Source organism: Amblyraja radiata, chromosome 2 (assembly GCF_010909765.2).
Source record: "Amblyraja radiata isolate CabotCenter1 chromosome 2, sAmbRad1.1.pri, whole genome shotgun sequence".
Classification (NCBI taxonomy): Eukaryota; Metazoa; Chordata; class Chondrichthyes; order Rajiformes; family Rajidae; genus Amblyraja; species Amblyraja radiata.
This window is the reverse complement of record NC_045957.1, coordinates 84,451,298-84,470,274: the sequence shown is the minus strand read 5'-3', so window position 1 is coordinate 84,470,274 and position 18,977 is coordinate 84,451,298. Positions and strand designations below refer to the sequence as shown.

The 18,977-nt window shown below is 42.9% G+C and overlaps 1 protein-coding gene across 2 annotated transcripts in view; it reads right to left on the bottom strand.

Moving 5' to 3' along the window:
- Nucleotides 1-12,432: 12,432 nt before the first annotated feature.
- The window catches only part of ino80c (INO80 complex subunit C), a 28,189-nt gene continuing 21,644 nt past the window's right edge, over nt 12,433-18,977 (bottom strand). For both annotated transcript variants that reach the window (XM_033049557.1, XM_033049565.1), the window contains exon 5: nt 12,433-13,079. In XM_033049557.1, coding sequence (XP_032905448.1) covers nt 12,948-13,079 — 132 coding nt within the window. In that variant the 3' untranslated portion in view covers nt 12,433-12,947. The remainder of the gene's footprint in view (nt 13,080-18,977) is intronic.

Sequence of the window (18,977 nt, the reverse complement as noted above, 5' to 3'; positions counted from 1 at the left end):
TTTACCTTTTTGTCCTGTTACCACCTCTTTAACAATAGGTTCAGTATTTTTGCTACTGCAGTTGTCAGGCTAATTGGTCTCCATTCCCTTTTTATTTTCCATTTGCCTTATTCGTTAATAGTGTCTTGAGTTGCAAACAGAAGCAGCTCCATCATGGTGGGCTTTCATTGTCAGGTTCATGCAGCTGACCAGTAGCTCTGTGTTGGGCATAATAGTCTTCATGCACAGCATGAAGCTCCAGCGCATTAAGTTCTCCATATGCTAAGCCTGAGCTCATTCTCAAGGTCCATTTGCCAAGCATTTCCTTGCATATGCCCAGCTTTCTACTAAACTCAGTGTCCTCAAAGTCTATGCACTATACAGTTAAACTCATTTGTAATCTAATTCCCTCATCCTCCATAATCTCCAATTGTCCATGTTCAATACAATGAAATGTCTTCTGGATTGCAGGCTCCAAAACTGGGTCATATAGATAGTTTTTAACTTAGGTGATCAGTCTTAAAAGGTTGACGGGCCACATTAACAAAGCAAACAGAGAATACACCAAAAGACATCTTGCCTTAGGCAATGGTTCAAAGAGGTAGATTGCAAATGAAATTAAGATGTATCTGGTTGGGTACAGACCCACAAATTGCAAAATCAATCATGTGAAACTTCAGATATTTGGAACTCGCTGCTCCTGCACAACACTAAGAACACTGCCTGTTCCACATCAGCTCATCAATCCTGTCAAAAGGCCACCTCCAACCATTTCCTGACAGGAAAGCTTTCACAGCTGAAGCATAACTACACAAAGTAAACAAGTCAGTGGAAAACTCCAGCGAAAGAGATACTAAAGCACAAAATGGTGATCTTTATGAGTGAACAGTGCCATACGTTAGATAACTTATTTTTGTTTACATTGAATTTAAGCTTCTACAACAATGAGAAATTCTTCTTCAGAAGAGCCTCTTTTAAAATTGCCATCTATTTATTTGGTAAATTATTTACACTATTGATAGGTATCTGAAAAATTAAAGTGTAATATGATTACAAAGTAACCCAGCCAGGATTTGGACCATTTTAAATAGGCCATGAGAACAAATAAATGCCAAATACATTATTCATGAACAGAATTAATGAGAAGCAGATTTAAATATTTTATTTTAAAGGTAAATTAATATGTTTCCAAATATTAAAAGACCAAATATATTCTCTATTATGACTAATATTGATAAATAATAATAATGATAATAATGGATGGGATTTATATAGCGCCTTTCTAATACTCAAGGCGCTTTACATCGCATTATTCATTCACTCCTCAGTCACACTCGGTGGTGGTAAGCTACTTCTGTAGCCACAGCTGCCCTGGGGCAGACTGACGGAAGCGTGGCTGCCAATCTGCGCCTACGGCCCCTCCGACCACCACCAATCACTCACACACATTCACACACATTCACACACAGGCAAAGGTGGGTGAAGTGTCTTGCCCAAGGACACAACGACAGTATGCACTCCAAGCGGGATTCGAACCGGCTACCTCCCGGTTGCCAGCCGATCACTTAGCCCATTGTGCCATCTGTCGTCCCTAAATAGCACCATACAATGCTTAGTATTGGGGAAAGTGCAAAAGATGTATCTTTATTCATTGCTATGCTCCATTTCAGGCCTCTTTAAAAAAGTGCTGTAATTATATTGACATTTCTAGTCAGGCCACTGCACACCAGAGTAATCTTGCATTGCATCAGATGCTACATTTAGTTTGTTCATTAATGTTGAATCAATATTTAAACAAACTGTGGGCAAAGAGAGGTAATGAGTGACTACACACACCTTTTGTAAATTTGCCTAAGTGTTTTCTAAAATTATTTCCCATGCTCAACCATATCAAGCATTGTGAAGAACTTAACAGGAACGACCTGGGGTTCCAGCTGCGGAGCTGCCGACTACTCACCGTCACGGGGCTGGCCGAGTCCGGAGCGGGTGGAGCTGTGGTTGAGCACTGCTGCCACCCGACCTCCGGAGTTTCGGAGGCTGCAACTGCGGGTTTGGCGGACGGCAACACCGGGAGCCCGCGGGTCCCTGCTGGGAGACCGCTTTTCGGGGCTTCCGCAACGGCGACTTCCCCCGCCCGAGTTGCAGGGTTGAAGAGCACCTGGAGCGGGGCCTTACACCATCGCCCCGCGCCGCTTGGAATGGCCGCGGGACTTTGCGAGCGCACGCCGGGGGCTCTAACACCAAGACCCGGTGCGCGACCTTGCATCACCCGGCATGGCTTTAATGGCCGCGGGACAATCGCCATCGCCAGCCGGGGGCTTTGACTTTGACTCTGACTCTGACATGGGGGGGGAGAGTGCAGTGGAGAGATAAGTTTTTTTTGCCTTCCATCACAACGATGTGAAGGATGTTTGTGTAAACTGTGTTGTGTCTCGGGTCTTTTTGTTTTGTAATGTATGGCTGCAGAAACGACATTTCGTTTGGACCTCAAGGGGTCCAAATGACAATAAATTGAATTGTATTGTATTGTATTAAGGCATGATATTTGCTCTTGCTGAATTCTACTTCAAAATGTTTTTGATAAAGGCCAAGTTATTGTCTGGATGGTTTCTTGCCACCAATTATCTTGCAACTACGATATGGTCCTGGTATTAAGCCTGTTGTAGTTCTGAATGGCACTGAATGCTTTTTTTAAATGGTGGTCTCATGGGCTGGAACATCATCTTGACCTTTGGCTGATAAGCAGTTATGTTAAAGGAATAAGACTGGCTTAAGTGCCCATGTGGGAATTCAGATAACCATAGTTCCTTGGAAATTGCTCCAGCCTGAAAGTTCTTCAATTACTTACATAATTTAAGCTTCCTATTGGTGAACGACTGTCAATTTTTCAATACAATTTTGAAGTTAGTGTTTGTGAAAGTTTCATATGACCATATGAAAAGACTGGAAACAAATCCTTAGCAGGAAACAAACAGTTCCAGGACGTGGTTTTACAAATTAAAATAATTGAACAGTACAGGACAGGACGCTGCCAAGTTCATACCATACTGTAAATCAGCCAGAGTCAGCTATACTCTCGAAACCTCTCCACGTACAGTACCCCTGCAGGTTTCAGTCTTTTCACACAGCTCCCTTTTGAAACACTACAATTGAATCTGCGTCCAACACTATCTCTTCTAACTACTATTATTTTCTCAAAAAACTGAAAATTATAAAATAGGTTCAATCACATCATAAGTTTAATCATATGTAGGCACACACACATGCTTTTTTGTGGGAGGGGCGATAGTTCACGTCAGCTATTGCAAGTCATCGGGATAGGAAATATCAATTCTGTTTTTCATTGACTGAAAAATGGAAACTCCCGGTTTTGGGCAATGCAAAAGTCCCACCTGTCTAATTGATTCATTCTGGGGCCAAAGCAACAGGTTCAAGAAAGAGCCAAAGCTCAGCCTGGGAATGAACAAATACAATATCAGCAACACAAAATTGTTCAATTCAAACTTAATGAAAAATTTAACATAAAGGAATGTGTGCAATTTAAAAAATGGTACCATAACCCAATTTCAAAATCTAAACTAAGAGATAGATGGTTTCTGTTACTTCGAAGACAATTTGCCCAAACTGTTAAAATGCTCTAAACTGAAGTAACATTACTAAGTCCCATACTCTGAAATATAAAAATATGATTGAACATATTGAGGGTCATAAGCCTAATTTAAAAATATAGCAAATAAATAAAAATGTGCTTACTTTTACTTCTCATGGGAGTAGAAACTTAGTTTGGTGTTCAAAGTAATCACCTTATTTTCTGTTGCCAGAAAAAGACGTCACCTACAAATGGTGGAAATGGGAAATTTGGTTCCTTTGGCGCATAATTTTATAACCATTATTTAGTTAGAAAGTATCTTCTGCATTCCTGTCAATTTACTTTCCTATCAAGTGCATTAAATCAAATAAACCCCATATTTATTTGTGCCTATCATTTTAACCACTTTTAAAAAATCATTTTGTTGAATTGCATATTCATAGATTTTTTTGTTTAAACAACTAGATTATCTTCATTCAAGAGTACCAGGCATACAACCTTCACCGAAACACTATCTTGGAAACTTTCCAATCAGGTTTCAGGGCCATAGCACAGAGTCCACAATGGTACACAAAAGGTACACAATGACCTATTGCTCACCGTTGACTCCGGTGACTGTGCAATTCTGCTCCTTCTTGATCTCAGTGCAGCATTTGATATTGTCGACCACACCATCCTAATTCGTTCTCCGGTATGGGGTTGGTATTGATGGCACTGCCCTGAGCTGGTTCATCTCCTACCTCAAAGGTAGGAGTTTCTCGACTAACATAGGCAACTCAATCCCTCCAGCTAATCTCTGCTGTGGGGTTCCACAAGGTTCCATCCTTGGCCCCATTCTCTTCTCCCTGTATATGCTCCCCTTAGGCCAAGTCATTGAAAGGCACGGCATTTCCTTCCATTGCTACGCAGACGATACCCAACTCTATCTCCCCCTGAAGCCCAAAAACCAATCAAATCTGTTTAACCTTACCCACTGCCTCAAGGATATAAAGTGTTGGATGGTTCAGAACTTCCTCCAACTAAACGAGAGTAAGTATGAGGTCATCCTTCTCGGCCCCTCGGACTCAATCAAAATGATAGCAGGCAGCCTTGGAAGCCTTACCCCACTACTCAAACCTCACGTCAAAAACCTTGGAGTGATATTTGACGCAGCACTGAAATTTGACAAACAAGTCAATGCCGTGGTAAAAGCTAGCTTCTTTCAGCTTCGGACGATAGCTAAAATAAAACAATTCCTCCAGTTTGATGACCTGGAAAAGATCATCCACACATTCATCTCCTCCCGCCTAGATTACTGCAACTCCCTTTACACTGGCATCAGCCAATCTTCCCCGTCCCGCCTGCAACTGGTCCAAAACGCCGCAGCGAGACTCCTGACGGGCACCCGAAAAAGGGACCACATCAACCCGATCCTGGCCTCTCTCCACTGGCTCCCTGTGCGGTTCCGTATATACTTCAAGATCCTCCTCCATGTCTACAAAGCCCTCAATGGGCTTGCCCCCACCTACATAAAAAGTCTTCTCACCCACCACTCCACCTCCAGGCCCCTCAGATCGGCCGACTTGGGGTTGCTGAATATCCCACGGTCTAGGCATAAGCTCAGGGGCGATCGCGCCTTTGCGGTTGCAGCCCCTAGACTGTGGAACAGCATCCACTTTCCCATCAGAACTACCCCCTCCATCGACTCTTTTAAGTCAAGACTAAAGACTTATCTATACTCCCAAGCCTTTCCTGACGTCCTCTGAGTGAGGGCTACATGTATATATGTATGTAGTTTGTTTTGTTGTGCTATTCTTATAACAAATGTAAAGCACTTTGGCTAATGAGAGTTGTTTTTTAAATGTGCTACATAAATAAATGTGACTTGACTTGACAATGACAACATTTAAAAGACATTTATTAAGTACGTGATTAGGAAAGGTTCAGCGGGACAAATGGGATTAGTTTACAGTAAATAGCGCATCTTGGTCAACATGGGCTGATGGACCCATTTCCGAGCTGTATGACTCTATGACTATCTTGGAACAGTGCAGTACAGAAACAGGCGTTGTTAAACAGCCTCTTAACCACCACTATCATATCAGCTTTCAATACCAGCACTCACCATTATCATATCAGCGAGAACCGAGAATCTATTAGAAACATAGAAAATAGGTGCATGAGGAGGCCATTCAGCCCTTCGTGCCTGCCTTCTCCCTTGATTCCACTAGCCCCTAGAGCTCTATCTAACTCTCTCTTAGATAGCTGGGGAAAAACATTTACATCATAAGATTGTGCAAAAAGATTGTTCACTACCCAGCACCTCTGGAGGAAAGCTGCTAACTTTGTTGAATTTACATTCTTTAAATCAAGCATTTCGCATTTACCCATTCTTCATGGTTTGCAAGCATGCAGGTAGTCATGTTACATTATGTATGCTTTGTAGATGTATGGTTTAATGCAATTTTAGCTATGACGTGCAAGTTACTTGCATATCTTAAAAGAGGTAACACCTATTCATTCAAACAATATCAATGAAAAAGGACAGAGCAAATAAGGAAATATTATACAAAAAATATTAAAGTCCAAGTAAACAATTCTGTAAAGAGGAATTAATAACTACGTTGCAGGTAGAATAGAGGATCATGGAACCATTGTAAATCCCTTTGATGCTTCAAACAATTTACCATTCTATATTTGAAGACTAGCAAGACTTCAAAGGTACATAAATTACATAAATTCTCAGGCCGTTAAGACAATTACATTACACTGATAGTAAGTAATTTATTTATGAATGTTCAACATGGTCCAAGAATATTCAGTGTATTCCAACACAGGGGTTTTAAAACAGATTAAAGCAAATTTTACATGCGTCCAGGAGAGGTGCCAGAAGACTGGAGGGTGACAAATGTTGTGCCTCTATTCAAGAAGGGCTGCAGGGAAAATGCTGGGAACTATAGGCCAGTGAGCTTAACATCTATAGTTGGAAAGTTACTGGAGTGTATTCTGAGGGATAGGATATATAGGCATTTGGAAGGAACAAGGGCTGATTAGGAATAGTCAGCATGGTTTTGTATGTGAGCACAGATCTGATTGTGTTTTTTTGAAGACGTGACGGAAAAAGTTGATGAGGGCAGAGCTGTAGATGTTTTATACTTGGATTTCAGTAAAGCATTCAAAAAGGTTCTCCATGTTAGGGTGCTCTGGAAGGTTAGATCTCATGGGATCCAAGGACAGATAGCTGAATGGATAGCTGAAGGGTAATGGTGGAAGGTTGCTTCTCGGACTGGAGGCCTGTGACTAGTGGCGTGCCTTCAGGGTTCGGTGCTGGGACTGTTACTGTTTGTCATCTGCATCAAGTTTGCTGATGATTCAAAAGTGGGTGGTTTTGCAGATAGTGAAGATGGTTGTGAAAAATTGCAGCAGGATCTTGATCAATTGGCCAGGTGGGCTGAAGAATGGTCGATGGAATTGAATACAGAGAAATGCAAGGTGTTGCATTTTGGGAAGTCTAACCTGGGCAGGGTCTACGCAGTGAATGGTAGGGCTCTGGGGATTGGTGTAGAGCAGAAGGATCTAGGAGTGCAGGTGCATGGTTCCTTGAAGGTCGAGTCGCAGGTAGATAAGGTGGTCAAAAAGGCTTTTGGTACATTGGCCTTCATCAGTCAGAGTATTGAGTATAGAAATTGGGAGGTCATGTTGTAGTTGTATAAGTTGGTGAGGCCGCATTTAGAGTATTGTGTTCATTTCTGGGCAACATGTTATAGGAAAGATGTTTTCAAGCTGGAAAGGGTACAGCGAAGATTTACGAGGATGTTGCCAAGACTAGAGGGTCTGAGCTATTGGGAAAGGTTGAGTAGGTTGGGACTCTATTCCTTGGAGTGCACGAGGATGAGGGATGGTCTTATTGAGGTGTATAAAACCATGAGAGGAATAGATCGGGTTGATGTAGTCTCTTGCCCAGAGTAGGGGAATCAAGGACTAGAGGACATAGATTTAAGGTGAAGAGGGAAAGATTTATTAGGAATCTGAGGGGTAACGTTTTCACACAACGGGTGATGGCTGTTTGGAACAAGCTGCTAGATGAGGTAGTTGAGGCAGGGACTATCCCAACATTTATGAAGCAATTAGACAGGTACATGGATAGGACAGGTTGGAGGGATAATGCAGACAGGTGGGACTAATGCAGCTGGGACGTTGGCCGGTTTGGGCAAGTTGGGCCGCAGGGCCTGTTTCCACACTGTATCACTCTATGGCTCTATATACAAAGCACTAGAGAAAGCTCTGTCATAGAAATTAATCATTCAGCCATCCGTTTGCAGTAACTGTAATTTTGGGGTTATGACATGCAAATTGTAACAAGAGATTAATCAGAACGAAGCACAACAAACTAAAATGCCCCCCTCTTGTTAATTATTCAAATCCTTCCCTATTCAAAACTTACTTCACCAAGAATAACAACTCTGATGTTATCATTAACTTTCATGCGAATGCCTGCATCTGTTCAAATACAATTTGTGTCTATGAAATGATAAAAGGCTATTAAGATCATGCTGGATCAGCCATATTGTCGGATACAGAACATTCCAGCAATGTATCTAATAAAATGAAACACTAAAACATGATTGAGTGCAAAAAAACCCCAGATGTTTTAATCTGCAAGAATCTTAGGTTCAAGCCATTAACCTGCTGTGGTTAAAAATGTAACTACATGAGAATATATTGCTATTATCCATGTTACGTAAACCATTAACAACACATCTTCATTGAAATGGCACCAAATTTTAAATTTCGCAATATTCATAAACATCCCAATATTGTGAATATACTGAATTGTGAGTACAAATTGTGGAAAACCTCTGGACCAGATCATTTATTTTGAACAGTTCTAGTGTAGTTTTATTTTAAATAAATATACATGCACTAATAAAAGTGTTAGCTTAGAAATAAAATTATAAAATGTTGAAATATTGAATCTCAAACTACAATAGCTTCTTAATATTTTCTTCCAATTTTACCAAATCTTGTACTTTGTCAGTTGCAGCAGAAAGCCACTTGAATTTACTGGTGTGTGGAACTGGTTCTCTTTGAGTATCCTAAAATAGATGTCATTAGATATTCAATGATGATCTTTTTGAATAATCTGATCTTCATAGGTTGCATAGCTCAATTCAGGCAGATGAACAGGATAAATGGCACTTTGAGATTCAACAGTTTACTGACATAAGTGGATTATAATTCGGCTGGCTCCCAGCAAAATAATCCTGCAAGTGCCTTTGCTCCTCACTATCTCCTTACAGCCCTGTAATTTTCCCCTTGCATCCCTTTTGATTCTTACCACTTTCATCCACAATTTGCAGCATGTCTTTCAGATAAGGGAGTAAAACTGAAGCACCAGTCGTAAACCCACAGGTCACAGGAAGAAAGTGTAAACTACACGCAGATGGCACCCATCTGAACCCTTGGGTTCACCCATGTTTGAACCCTTGGGATGTGAACTGCATCGTCAACAGCTAAACCATCATACCTATTATACGTTTTCTATAGAAAACATCCAATTCTCATTCTAGATGATTGTATTTTTTAAACTGCAAACTGGAAACTATGTTGTTAATTTTATTATTCTACAAATTGTTGATTATTAGAATTTTAACATCTGCAAAGCTATTGGTATGCAGTACATTACCAATGCACTGTAAAAAGGACAGGAAATTTCAGTACTGTTCAGTCTTCCTCTGTTTTACAATAAAAGGAAATCAACTAAAATGATAAAAATATCTGGGATTAAACGAGTGGTCATGCTGTGATATTTCCAAAAGTGTGCTGCTCTCTCATACACAAAACCAGAGCTAGTAATGCCATTATTACTAGCAATTCCCTCACAAATATTCCTGAATATAATGGATTTTATTTATTCATTTAACATTTTACCTTATTCTTATTTGTGCATTCAATCATTAGTTAGGGCTCGTCTAAATGTTTAAAATACCAGCAAAAAAAATAATTGTGCTATTGCCTTCCAGTTTGCAGTTAGCGAAAATACTTTGATTATTCAGCTAGGATTGCAGAGGTCCCACTGAAATGACATCAACCAACTTTGCAATAAAAGGGAAATCTGTCACAAAGATCATTAGATTTTGATGAGCAACTCTCTTTAAACTAACAATGTATGCTATTAAGTCCATTGCTGGATCTTTGCTGAAGCTGCTTTGTTCTCAGAGGAACAGGATCTGGTGAGTCATAACCAACCTGATGTATAACAGGTTGGTTATATAGTTGTTTTGTTTACTTTTCCACCAATGATAAATAGGTTGGGGAGGAGGAAGGTGGCCGTCAGCATCATCACGTTTGGCAAATTAAATTTGCAGGACAATTTCACAAAAACACCGAGTCTTGATTACTTCAGAGAAGCTTGAAATAACTCAGAAGAAATATAACAATCACATCTGAAGAAATTTAGGAATTGAAGAAGATGCGCTAACGGTGAAATTTTTACATATTCCGAGAGATTTACGCCATGATGTCAAAAATCGCCTCATCTGAAAATTGAATGCATTATTTCCCGAGTTATTTATGAAAATGTTCAAAAAATTCAAACTTGGTAAATAAACGAGATGGTCTCGCTGATGACATCACAATGGCTCTGCCTGCTTGCCTCTGCTCGCGCTGCGAGTGACGTCACCCCTGTTCTGTCTTCTGTACTTCTTGGCTTCTTAAATTTGTCACTTAGCGTTTTTAAACTGCTGCTCAGGTCGTGCTGTGCACTCCGCAGGGCTCCTTGAAGTTCTATAACATTGCCGCGGCAGTCGTTATCTCTGCGCGGGCGCGAGTGAGGTTGCGGGACAGCGCGATGGAAAGTTGATCATGGTGGCTATTACTCCCTCTGGGAGAGGCCGTCTATGGAGACCTGCGATTCCTCCGTCGATCGCAGGAACTCGGGGAATTGTGACGCCTTTTCCTCGCTGGTGATGCCGATCACACCTGGCGGTCACGCGGGACGGCCTCCTCTCTGCCTCTCCCACCCGATCGTCTGTCACGCGGGTGGGCTTCCCCTCGTGGAAGCCACAATCGACCGGCCCTCCGCTGCTTTTGACCGTCCTCAGCTCGCTCCGGGCCTCGCTGGGGTCCACGCCGGCCGTAGCCTAGCTCGGGCGCAGTGCATGGTGAGGAGTCTGCTGCTCTACGACCTGGGTAGGTGCTGCCTCTACCCCCTCCCCCTCTACCCCCTCCCCGGGGCAGAGAAAGAGATGGAGGGGGGTAGGGAGAGGAGGGGGAGAGAGGGAGGGGTGGAGAGAGGGGTGGAGGGGGGGATGGAGAGGGGGGGGGGGGAGAGGGGGGAGGAGGGGGGGGGCTTTCTGGAGCGCTGGTATGGGTGTTGTTGGCTGCAGGGACTACTGGTCTCCAGAGGGCTTGTATGGACATTGTGGGCCAAATGGATTCTTGGGGTGACAGCTCAGTCCCTCAAGCCTGATGTGCTGGCAGCTCACTCACGGCTGGTGGACTGGCAGTTGACTGGCAAATTTAAATCCATTTTCCTACCATTTCAAGCAGGGTGCAAGGCCACCAAATTCAAGTGCAGTTTCATACCACTTCAAGCAGGGTGCAAGGCCACTGAATTCAAGTGCAGTTTCCAACCACTTCAAGCAGGGTGCAAGGCCACCAAATTCAAGTGCAGTTTCATACCATTTCAAGGAGGGTGCAAGGCCACCACATTCAAATGCAGTTTTATACCATTTCAAGCAGGGTGATACCACACAAAACACCACACTCACAGTTCAGTAGACATTCAGTGTGTTCAGTTGATTCACAGCTCAGACAGCCGTGATCTCTCCCTCCCCCATCATGCAGAGACTGAGCCACACCCACACTTCCGGGTTTTATAATACCTCCCCCTTCCACCAGAAAAGGTGTGGCCTTCATGGCGTGATTCACAGGAGAGAGATTCTCAACATTTTTTAAACACTAATAACACTTTTATTTTTCATTGATGGGTAGAACCCTCTGCACCTGATGAGCGGAGGGGGACTGAGTAAGATGGCCAAAAATCACAGCAGTAAGTGGTAGCGTTTTATCTAAAATCAATATAGGGCAAATAGGAAGTTGTCAAGTTTAGACAAGTAACCATTTGCAGTGCCTTTTTACTTCAACCCAAAACCCCCAAACAACCCTTTGCAGTGCCTTTTTACTTCAACCCAAAACCCCCAAGCACCCCTTTGCAGTGCCTTTTTACTTCAACCCAAAACCCCCAAGCACCCCTTTGCAGTGCCTTTTTTACTTCAACCCTACCCCCCAAACAACCATTTGCAGTGCCTTTTTACTTCAAACCAACCATATTTTCATTTTCAAACCACATTAAGGGCACTCACAGTTGAGTAGACATGTGCTCAGTGTTATTCAGAGTGACGTGACCCTCTCACTTCCTCCATCTTGCAGAGACAGAGTGAGGCACACCACTTCCAGGTTTTATAGTCCCTCCCCCCTCCCACCAGCAGGGGCAGCAGAGAGAATGGCAATTAAAAAAAAAACATTAATATCTCACTGATTTTTCATCAATGGGAAAAATCCTCTGGTCCAGTCCGGCGGAGGGGGGCTCTGAGGTAGGTGGCCAAAAATGACCTCCGTAAGTGGCGGCGTTCTCTCGGAAATCACATCGCATTGAGTCAAAAGCGGTCAAGATCTTACTTTTAGTAATATAGATATATAAATATATATATATAAATATGTGTGTGTATATATATATATATATATACACACACACACACACATGTGTATATATGTATGTGTGTGTGTGTGTGTACTTGTGAGTGTGTGTACAGTATATATACGCACTGATTTTTTAAAAAATTGTATTTTATTTTTTATTTTTCATTTTTTTCTTACTCCTTTTTTCTCTCGTTTATCATATTGTTTACAGTGTACTATGTTTAGGCATTTATATTTTTATTACCACAGCCTACTTCATTAACTTTGGTCCAGAGCCTCCATTATGAGGAAAAGCTGACAACTCGCTTCAACCAATGTCTTCGATCCAGGGTCATGTAATAGACTTTTCATAGGAATTGTTCTTATTTGCAGATCTTGTCAGAAGTTTCCAAAATTGAGTGGGTTTTGCCAACAAAAAATACAAATATGGGCTATGCACTCAGCATATTTGACATTCCCAAGTATTCCATGTATGGCTTTTTGTAGTTTTAAAGTCTCTTCCAATTTCATGTCGTTCATTCACTTAAACTCTTTGTTATCGAAACAATTTACTTGAAATTTCAGCTGTGAACAATGAACTCCAAATGTCACAACTCACTGCAAATTTCCAGCATCTGCAGGTCGTTTTGATTTTCACGATGCAAATTGGTATTTCAATTGCAAATCAGGTATTTCAAACAAAATTCCATGCAATAATTTATGGTACAATGCTAGTTGCCTTCCTCAAAGCCAAATAACCAGTCACAATGTCTGAAGGAAGCATTCGGATGTATGAAAACTCCTCTGTGCTGCTAAATCGAAGCTTGCTCTGCGGATCTGTATAATTGGCCTACAAGGAAAGGAAAGGAAAAAAAAATCAGTTTATTTGCCTTTTACATGGATTTTTTTTAAAGACATTTGAGCAAGTCCCACATGCTATGCTGATCCAGAAGGTTAAGATGCAAAGATTCACAGTGACTTGGTTGTTCTGATTCAGAATTGGTTTATTAACAGAAGGCAATACTTGCAGGGGGCGCTGTCCTGTGTATGGCTGCCCAGCCAGCAGCTGTCCGTCTTTTTCATCTCTTGTTTTTATTTTTAGTTAGTTAAAGTGTTTTTGTTCTGGAAGTCTAGACTTTTCTATGTGGGGGGAGGGGGGGGGGGGGAAGGGGGAAACTGTCATTCAGGGTCCCTACCTGGTCGGAGAGGCAGCTTTTCTCCGGGCTGCAGTGTCGACCCGTCCTCGCGGCCTACCAGCGGGCCTGGAGCGGTGTTTCCTGAGGGGACCGCCCAGAACCTCGGCTTCGGAGGCGGCACAGCGCTGGAGCGCTATCGTGGAGCGGAGCGGAGCGGGCGATGCCTAGCCCGGTAAGCTGAAGACCGCCGGGATAAACATCGCGGAGCTGTGGGTCTGTGGAGCGGCCAGCGGCGCCGAACTTTACACCGGGAGCCTGGGATCTCTCGATGAGATCGCCAGTGGTGGAGCTCCAACTGGCGCGGCCTTGTTGGCTTCGGAAGCCGCGGTCTCCGGTGAGGGAAGCGGCCGTTCCAGGGTTCCCATGCCGCTGAGAGGATTCTCCTGACGCCGGAGCACCATCATCCGGCGAGAACGGCCTGGAACATCGGGCCTCCTTAAAGGCAACTGTGGAGGCCTCAATAGGCCCGACTATGGGTGGATATGGGATGGGGACTGGACACTGTGCCTTCCCTCATAATGGGAACCATTGTGGGGGGATGTTTTTATGTTTAAATTTCTTTATTATTGTTATGTTTGTATTCTTCTTTATGTGCTGCATGGCAAGAAGCATTTCACTACACCTAGGTGTGTATGTGATCAATAAAATTATCTCTTTATCTTTATCTTTGCAGATAGTATTTTGCAGGTACTATCATAATATTTGAGAGACAGTTGGACAGATACATGGATAAGGTAGTTTTAGAGGGATATGGGCCAAGTTTTTAAGAGGTATGGTAGGTGGGACTAGTGTAGCGAGGCATTTTAGGTGGCGTGGGTAAGTTGGGCCGAAGGGCCTGTTTCTATGCTGTTTGACTCCATGACCATAACAGAAGACATTTATATATTCCAGGACACTCTACAGGTCACAAACATCCAGCCTGAATGACGCCCTTCCACTGCCGCAACAAGATGGCTGTGGTGGAAGGGCTTTAAACAGGATGTCTATGACCAGTGGAGTCCCACAGGGTTCTGTGCTGGGACTTCTGCTGTTCGCGATATATATAAATGACATGGATATAAATTTAATTTGGTCAGTTAGTTAGTAAGTTCAACACAAAGGTTGCTGGAGTTGCGGACTGTGAAGAAGGCTGATATAAATGTTTACAGCGGGATGTAGATAAACTTATATGGATATGCAGAGAATGGAGGGATATGGATCATGATCATCAGGCAGATGAGATGAGATTATTTTGGCATCATGTTTGGCACAGACATTGTGGGCTGAAGGCCCTGTTCCTGTGCTGTACTTAGTGTTCTATGCATAAGGAAAATCAATGTATCAAGCACATGTTGAGTGCCTTACACTGAAATTGTATTTACCACAGTGCACAAATATCATACAGAAGTTGAAGAATGGAATAGAATTGTAGATTTTGTCAAAGGAGACTGTCAGTCAGCCCATCGAATAACTAGAGGTTCCTAAATGTTTTAACAACATTATGACTCAAGTTATAAAGTTTTACTCATTTCACTGACCCAGAGTAGGTGAATCATGGACATAGGTTTAGGGTGAAGGGGAAAAGATTTAGACAATAGACAATAAGTGCAGGAGTAGGCCATTTGGTCCTTCGAGCCAGCACTGTCATTCAATGTGATCATGGCTGATCATCTCCAATCAGTAGCTCGTTCCTGCCTTCTCCCTATATCCCCTGACTCCTCTATCTTTAAGAGCCCTATCTTGCTCTCTCTTGAAAGTATCCAGAGAACCGTCCTCCACCGCCCTCCGAGGCAGAGAATTCCACAGGCTCACAACTCACTGTGTGAAAAATTGTTTTTTCATCTCCGTTCTGAATGGCTTACCCCTTATTCTTAAACTGTGGCCCCTGGTTCTGGACTCCCCCAACATCGGGAATATGTTACATAGAAACATAGAAAATAGGTGCAGGAGTAGGCCATTCGGCCTTTCGAGCCTGCACCGCCATTCAATATCATGGCTGATCATCCAACTCAGTTTCCTGTACCTGCCTTCTCTCCATACCCCCTGATCCCTCTAGCCACAAGGGCCACATCTAACTCCCTCTTAAATATAGCCAATGAACTGGCCTCAACTACTTTCTGTGGCAGAGAATTCCAGATTCACCACTCTGTGTGAAAATTTATCTTCTCGGTCCTAAAAGACTTCCCCCTTATCCTTAAACTGTGACCCCTTCTTCTGGACTTCCTCAACATCGGGTACAATCTTCCTGCATCTAGCCTGTCCAACCCCTTAAGAATTTTGTAAGTTTCTATAAGATCCCCCCTCAATCTTCTAAATTTTAGCGAGTACAAGCCGAGTCTATCCAGTCTTTCTTCATATGAAAGTCCTGCCGTCCCAGGAATCAGTCTGGTGAACCTTCTCTGTACTCTCTCTATGGCAAGAATGTCTTTCCTCAGATTAGGAGACAAAACTGTACGCAATACTCCAGGTGTGGTCTCACCAAGGCCCTGTACAACTGCAGTAGAACCTCCCTGCTCCTATATGGATTAAAGGCTGATAAATCCCCAGGGCCAGATAGGCTGCATCCCAGAGTACTTAAGGAAGTAGCCGCAGAAATAGTGGATGCATTAGTGATAATTTTTCAAAACTCTTTAGATTCTGGAGTAGTTCCTGAGGATTGGAGGGTAGCTAATGTAACCCCACTTTTTAAAAAGGGGGGGAGAGAGAAAACGGGGAATTACAGACCAGTTAGTCTAATATCGGTAGTGGGGAAACTGCTAGTCGGTTATTAAAGATGGGATAGCAGCACATTTGGAAAGTGGTGAAATCATTGGGCAAAGTCAGCATGGATTTATGAAAGGTAAATCATGTCTGACGAATCTTATAGAATTTTTCAAGGATGTAACTAGTAGAGTGGATAAGGGAGAACCAGTGGATGTGTTATATCTGGACTTTCAGAAGGCTTTCGACAAGGTCCCACATAAGAGATTAGTATACAAACTTAAAGCACACGGTATTGGGGGTTCAGTATTGATGTGGATAGAGAACTGGCTGGCAGACAGGAAGCAAAGAGTAGGAGTAAACGGGTCCTTTTCACAATGGCAGGCAGTGACTAGTGGGGTACCGCAAGGCTCAGTGCTGGGACCCCAGCTATTTACAATATATATTAATGATTTGGACGAGGGAATTGAATGCAACGTCTCCAAGTTTGCAGATGACACGAAGCTGGGGGGCAGTGTTAGCTGTGAGGAGGATGCTAGGAGGCTGCAAGGTGACTTGGATAGGCTGGGTGAGTGGGCAAATGCATGGCAGATGCAGTATAATGTGGATAAATGTGAGGTTATCCACTTTGGTGGCAAAAACAGGAAAGTAGACTATTATCTGAATGGTGGCCGATTAGGAAAAGGGGAGATGCAACGAGACCTGGGTGTCATGGTACACCAGTCATTGAAAGTAGGCATGCAGGTGCAGCAGGCAGTGAAAGCAAATGGTATGTTAGCATTCATAGCACAAGGATTTGAGTATAGGAGCAGGGAGGTTCTACTGCAGTTGGTGTGGTCTTGGTGAGACCACACCTGGAGTATTGCGTACAGTTTTTGTCTCCTAATCTGAGGAAAGACATTCTTGCTATAGAGGGAGTATGGAGAAGGTTCACCAGACTGATTCCTGGCATGTCAGGACTTTCATATGAAGAAAGACTGGATAGACTCGGCTTGTACTCGCTAGAATTTAGAAGATTGAGGGGGGATCTTCTAGAAACTTACAAAATTCTTAAGGGGTTGGACAGGCTAGATGCAGGAAGATTGTTCCCGATGTTGGGGAAGTCCAGAACAAGGGGTCACAGTTTAAGGATAAGGGGGAAATCTTTTAAGACCGAGATGAGGAAAACATTTTTCACACAGAGTGTGGTGAATCTCTGGAATTCTCTGACACAGAAGGTAGTTGAGGCCAGTTCGTTGGCTATATTTAAGAGGGAGTTAGATGTGGCCCTTGTGGCTAAAGGGATCAGGGGATATGGAGAGAAGGCAGGTACAGGATACCGAGTTGGATGATCAGCCATGATCATATTGAATGGCGGTGCAGGCTCGAAGGGCCGAATGGCCTACTCCTGCACCTATTTTCTATACTCAAATCCTTTTGCTATGAATGCTAACATACCATTCGATTTCTTCACTGCCTGCTGCCTACTTTCAATGACTGGTGTACCATGACACCCAGGTCTCGTTGCATCTCCCCTTTTCCTAATCGCCCACCATTCAGATAATAGTCTACTTTCCTGTTCTTGCCACCAAAGTGGATAACCTGTTTCCTGCCTCTAGTGTGTCCAAACCCTTTATAATCTTATATATGTTTCAATAATCATCCTTCAATAATAACCCACTCATTCGTCTAAATTCCAGAGTATACAAGCCCAGCCGCTCCATTCTCTCAGCATATGACAATCCTGCCATCTCGGGAATTAACCTTGTAAACCTACGTTGCACTCCCTCGATAGCAAGAATGTCCTTCCTCAAATTAGGGGACCAAAACTGCACACAATACTCCAGGTGTGGTCTCACAAGGGCCCTTTACAACTGCAGAAGGACCTATACTCAACTCCTCTTGTTATGAAGGCCAACATGCCATTCACTTTCTTCACTGCCTGCTGTACCTGCATGCTTACTTTCATTGACTGATGAACAAGTTAATAGGAATCTGAGTGGTAACTTTTTCCATACAGTGGTTGTATGGAACAAGTTGCCAGAGGAGGTAGTCGATGCTGGGACTATCCCAACTTTTAAGAAACAGTTAGACAGGTGCATGGATAGGACAGGTTTGGAGGGATATGGACCAAACGCAGGCAGGTGGGACTAGTGTAGCTGGGATATGTTGATCGGTGTGGGCAAGTTGGGCCGAAGGGCATTTCCATGCTGCATATCACTCTATGACTACTCATTTCGCCAATATGTCTTGATTTTTGGAAATGTGCTTACTTGATACCTTTCAAAATGAGAATTTAATGAGAATTTGTTTTACTGGAGGCAGCATCTGTGGTGTAGCTTGCATGCATCAGCTACATCGTGTCAGTGGAGCTTGTGTCAATGTTTTTTGGTTGCCAATAGAATATTTGGCACTCAGTTAATTTAGCAAGTAGGTTTGTAAATGTTAACTATTCTGGCCTTGAGAATTATTTTCCATATAGCTCTCAGCTAGAACACAAATGAAATTATTATAGAGTCATCGAGTCATAGTGTGATACCGACTGGAAACAGGCCCTTCTGCCCAACTTGCCCACACTGGCCAATATGTCCCAGCTACACTCGTCCCACCTGCCCGTGCTTGGTCCATATTTCTCCAAATCTATCCTATCCATGTACCTGTCTAACTGTTTCTTAAATGTTGGGATAGTCTCTGCCTCAGCAGCCTCCTCTGGTAGCTTGTTCCATACACCCACCACCCTTTGTGTGAAAAAGTCACCCCTCAGATTCCTAATAAATCATTTCCCCTTCACCTTAAACCTACAGTGCATTCAGAAAGTATTCAGACCTCTTCACCTTTTCCACATTTTGTTACGTTACAGCCTTATTCTAAAATGGATTAAATTCTTTTTTTTT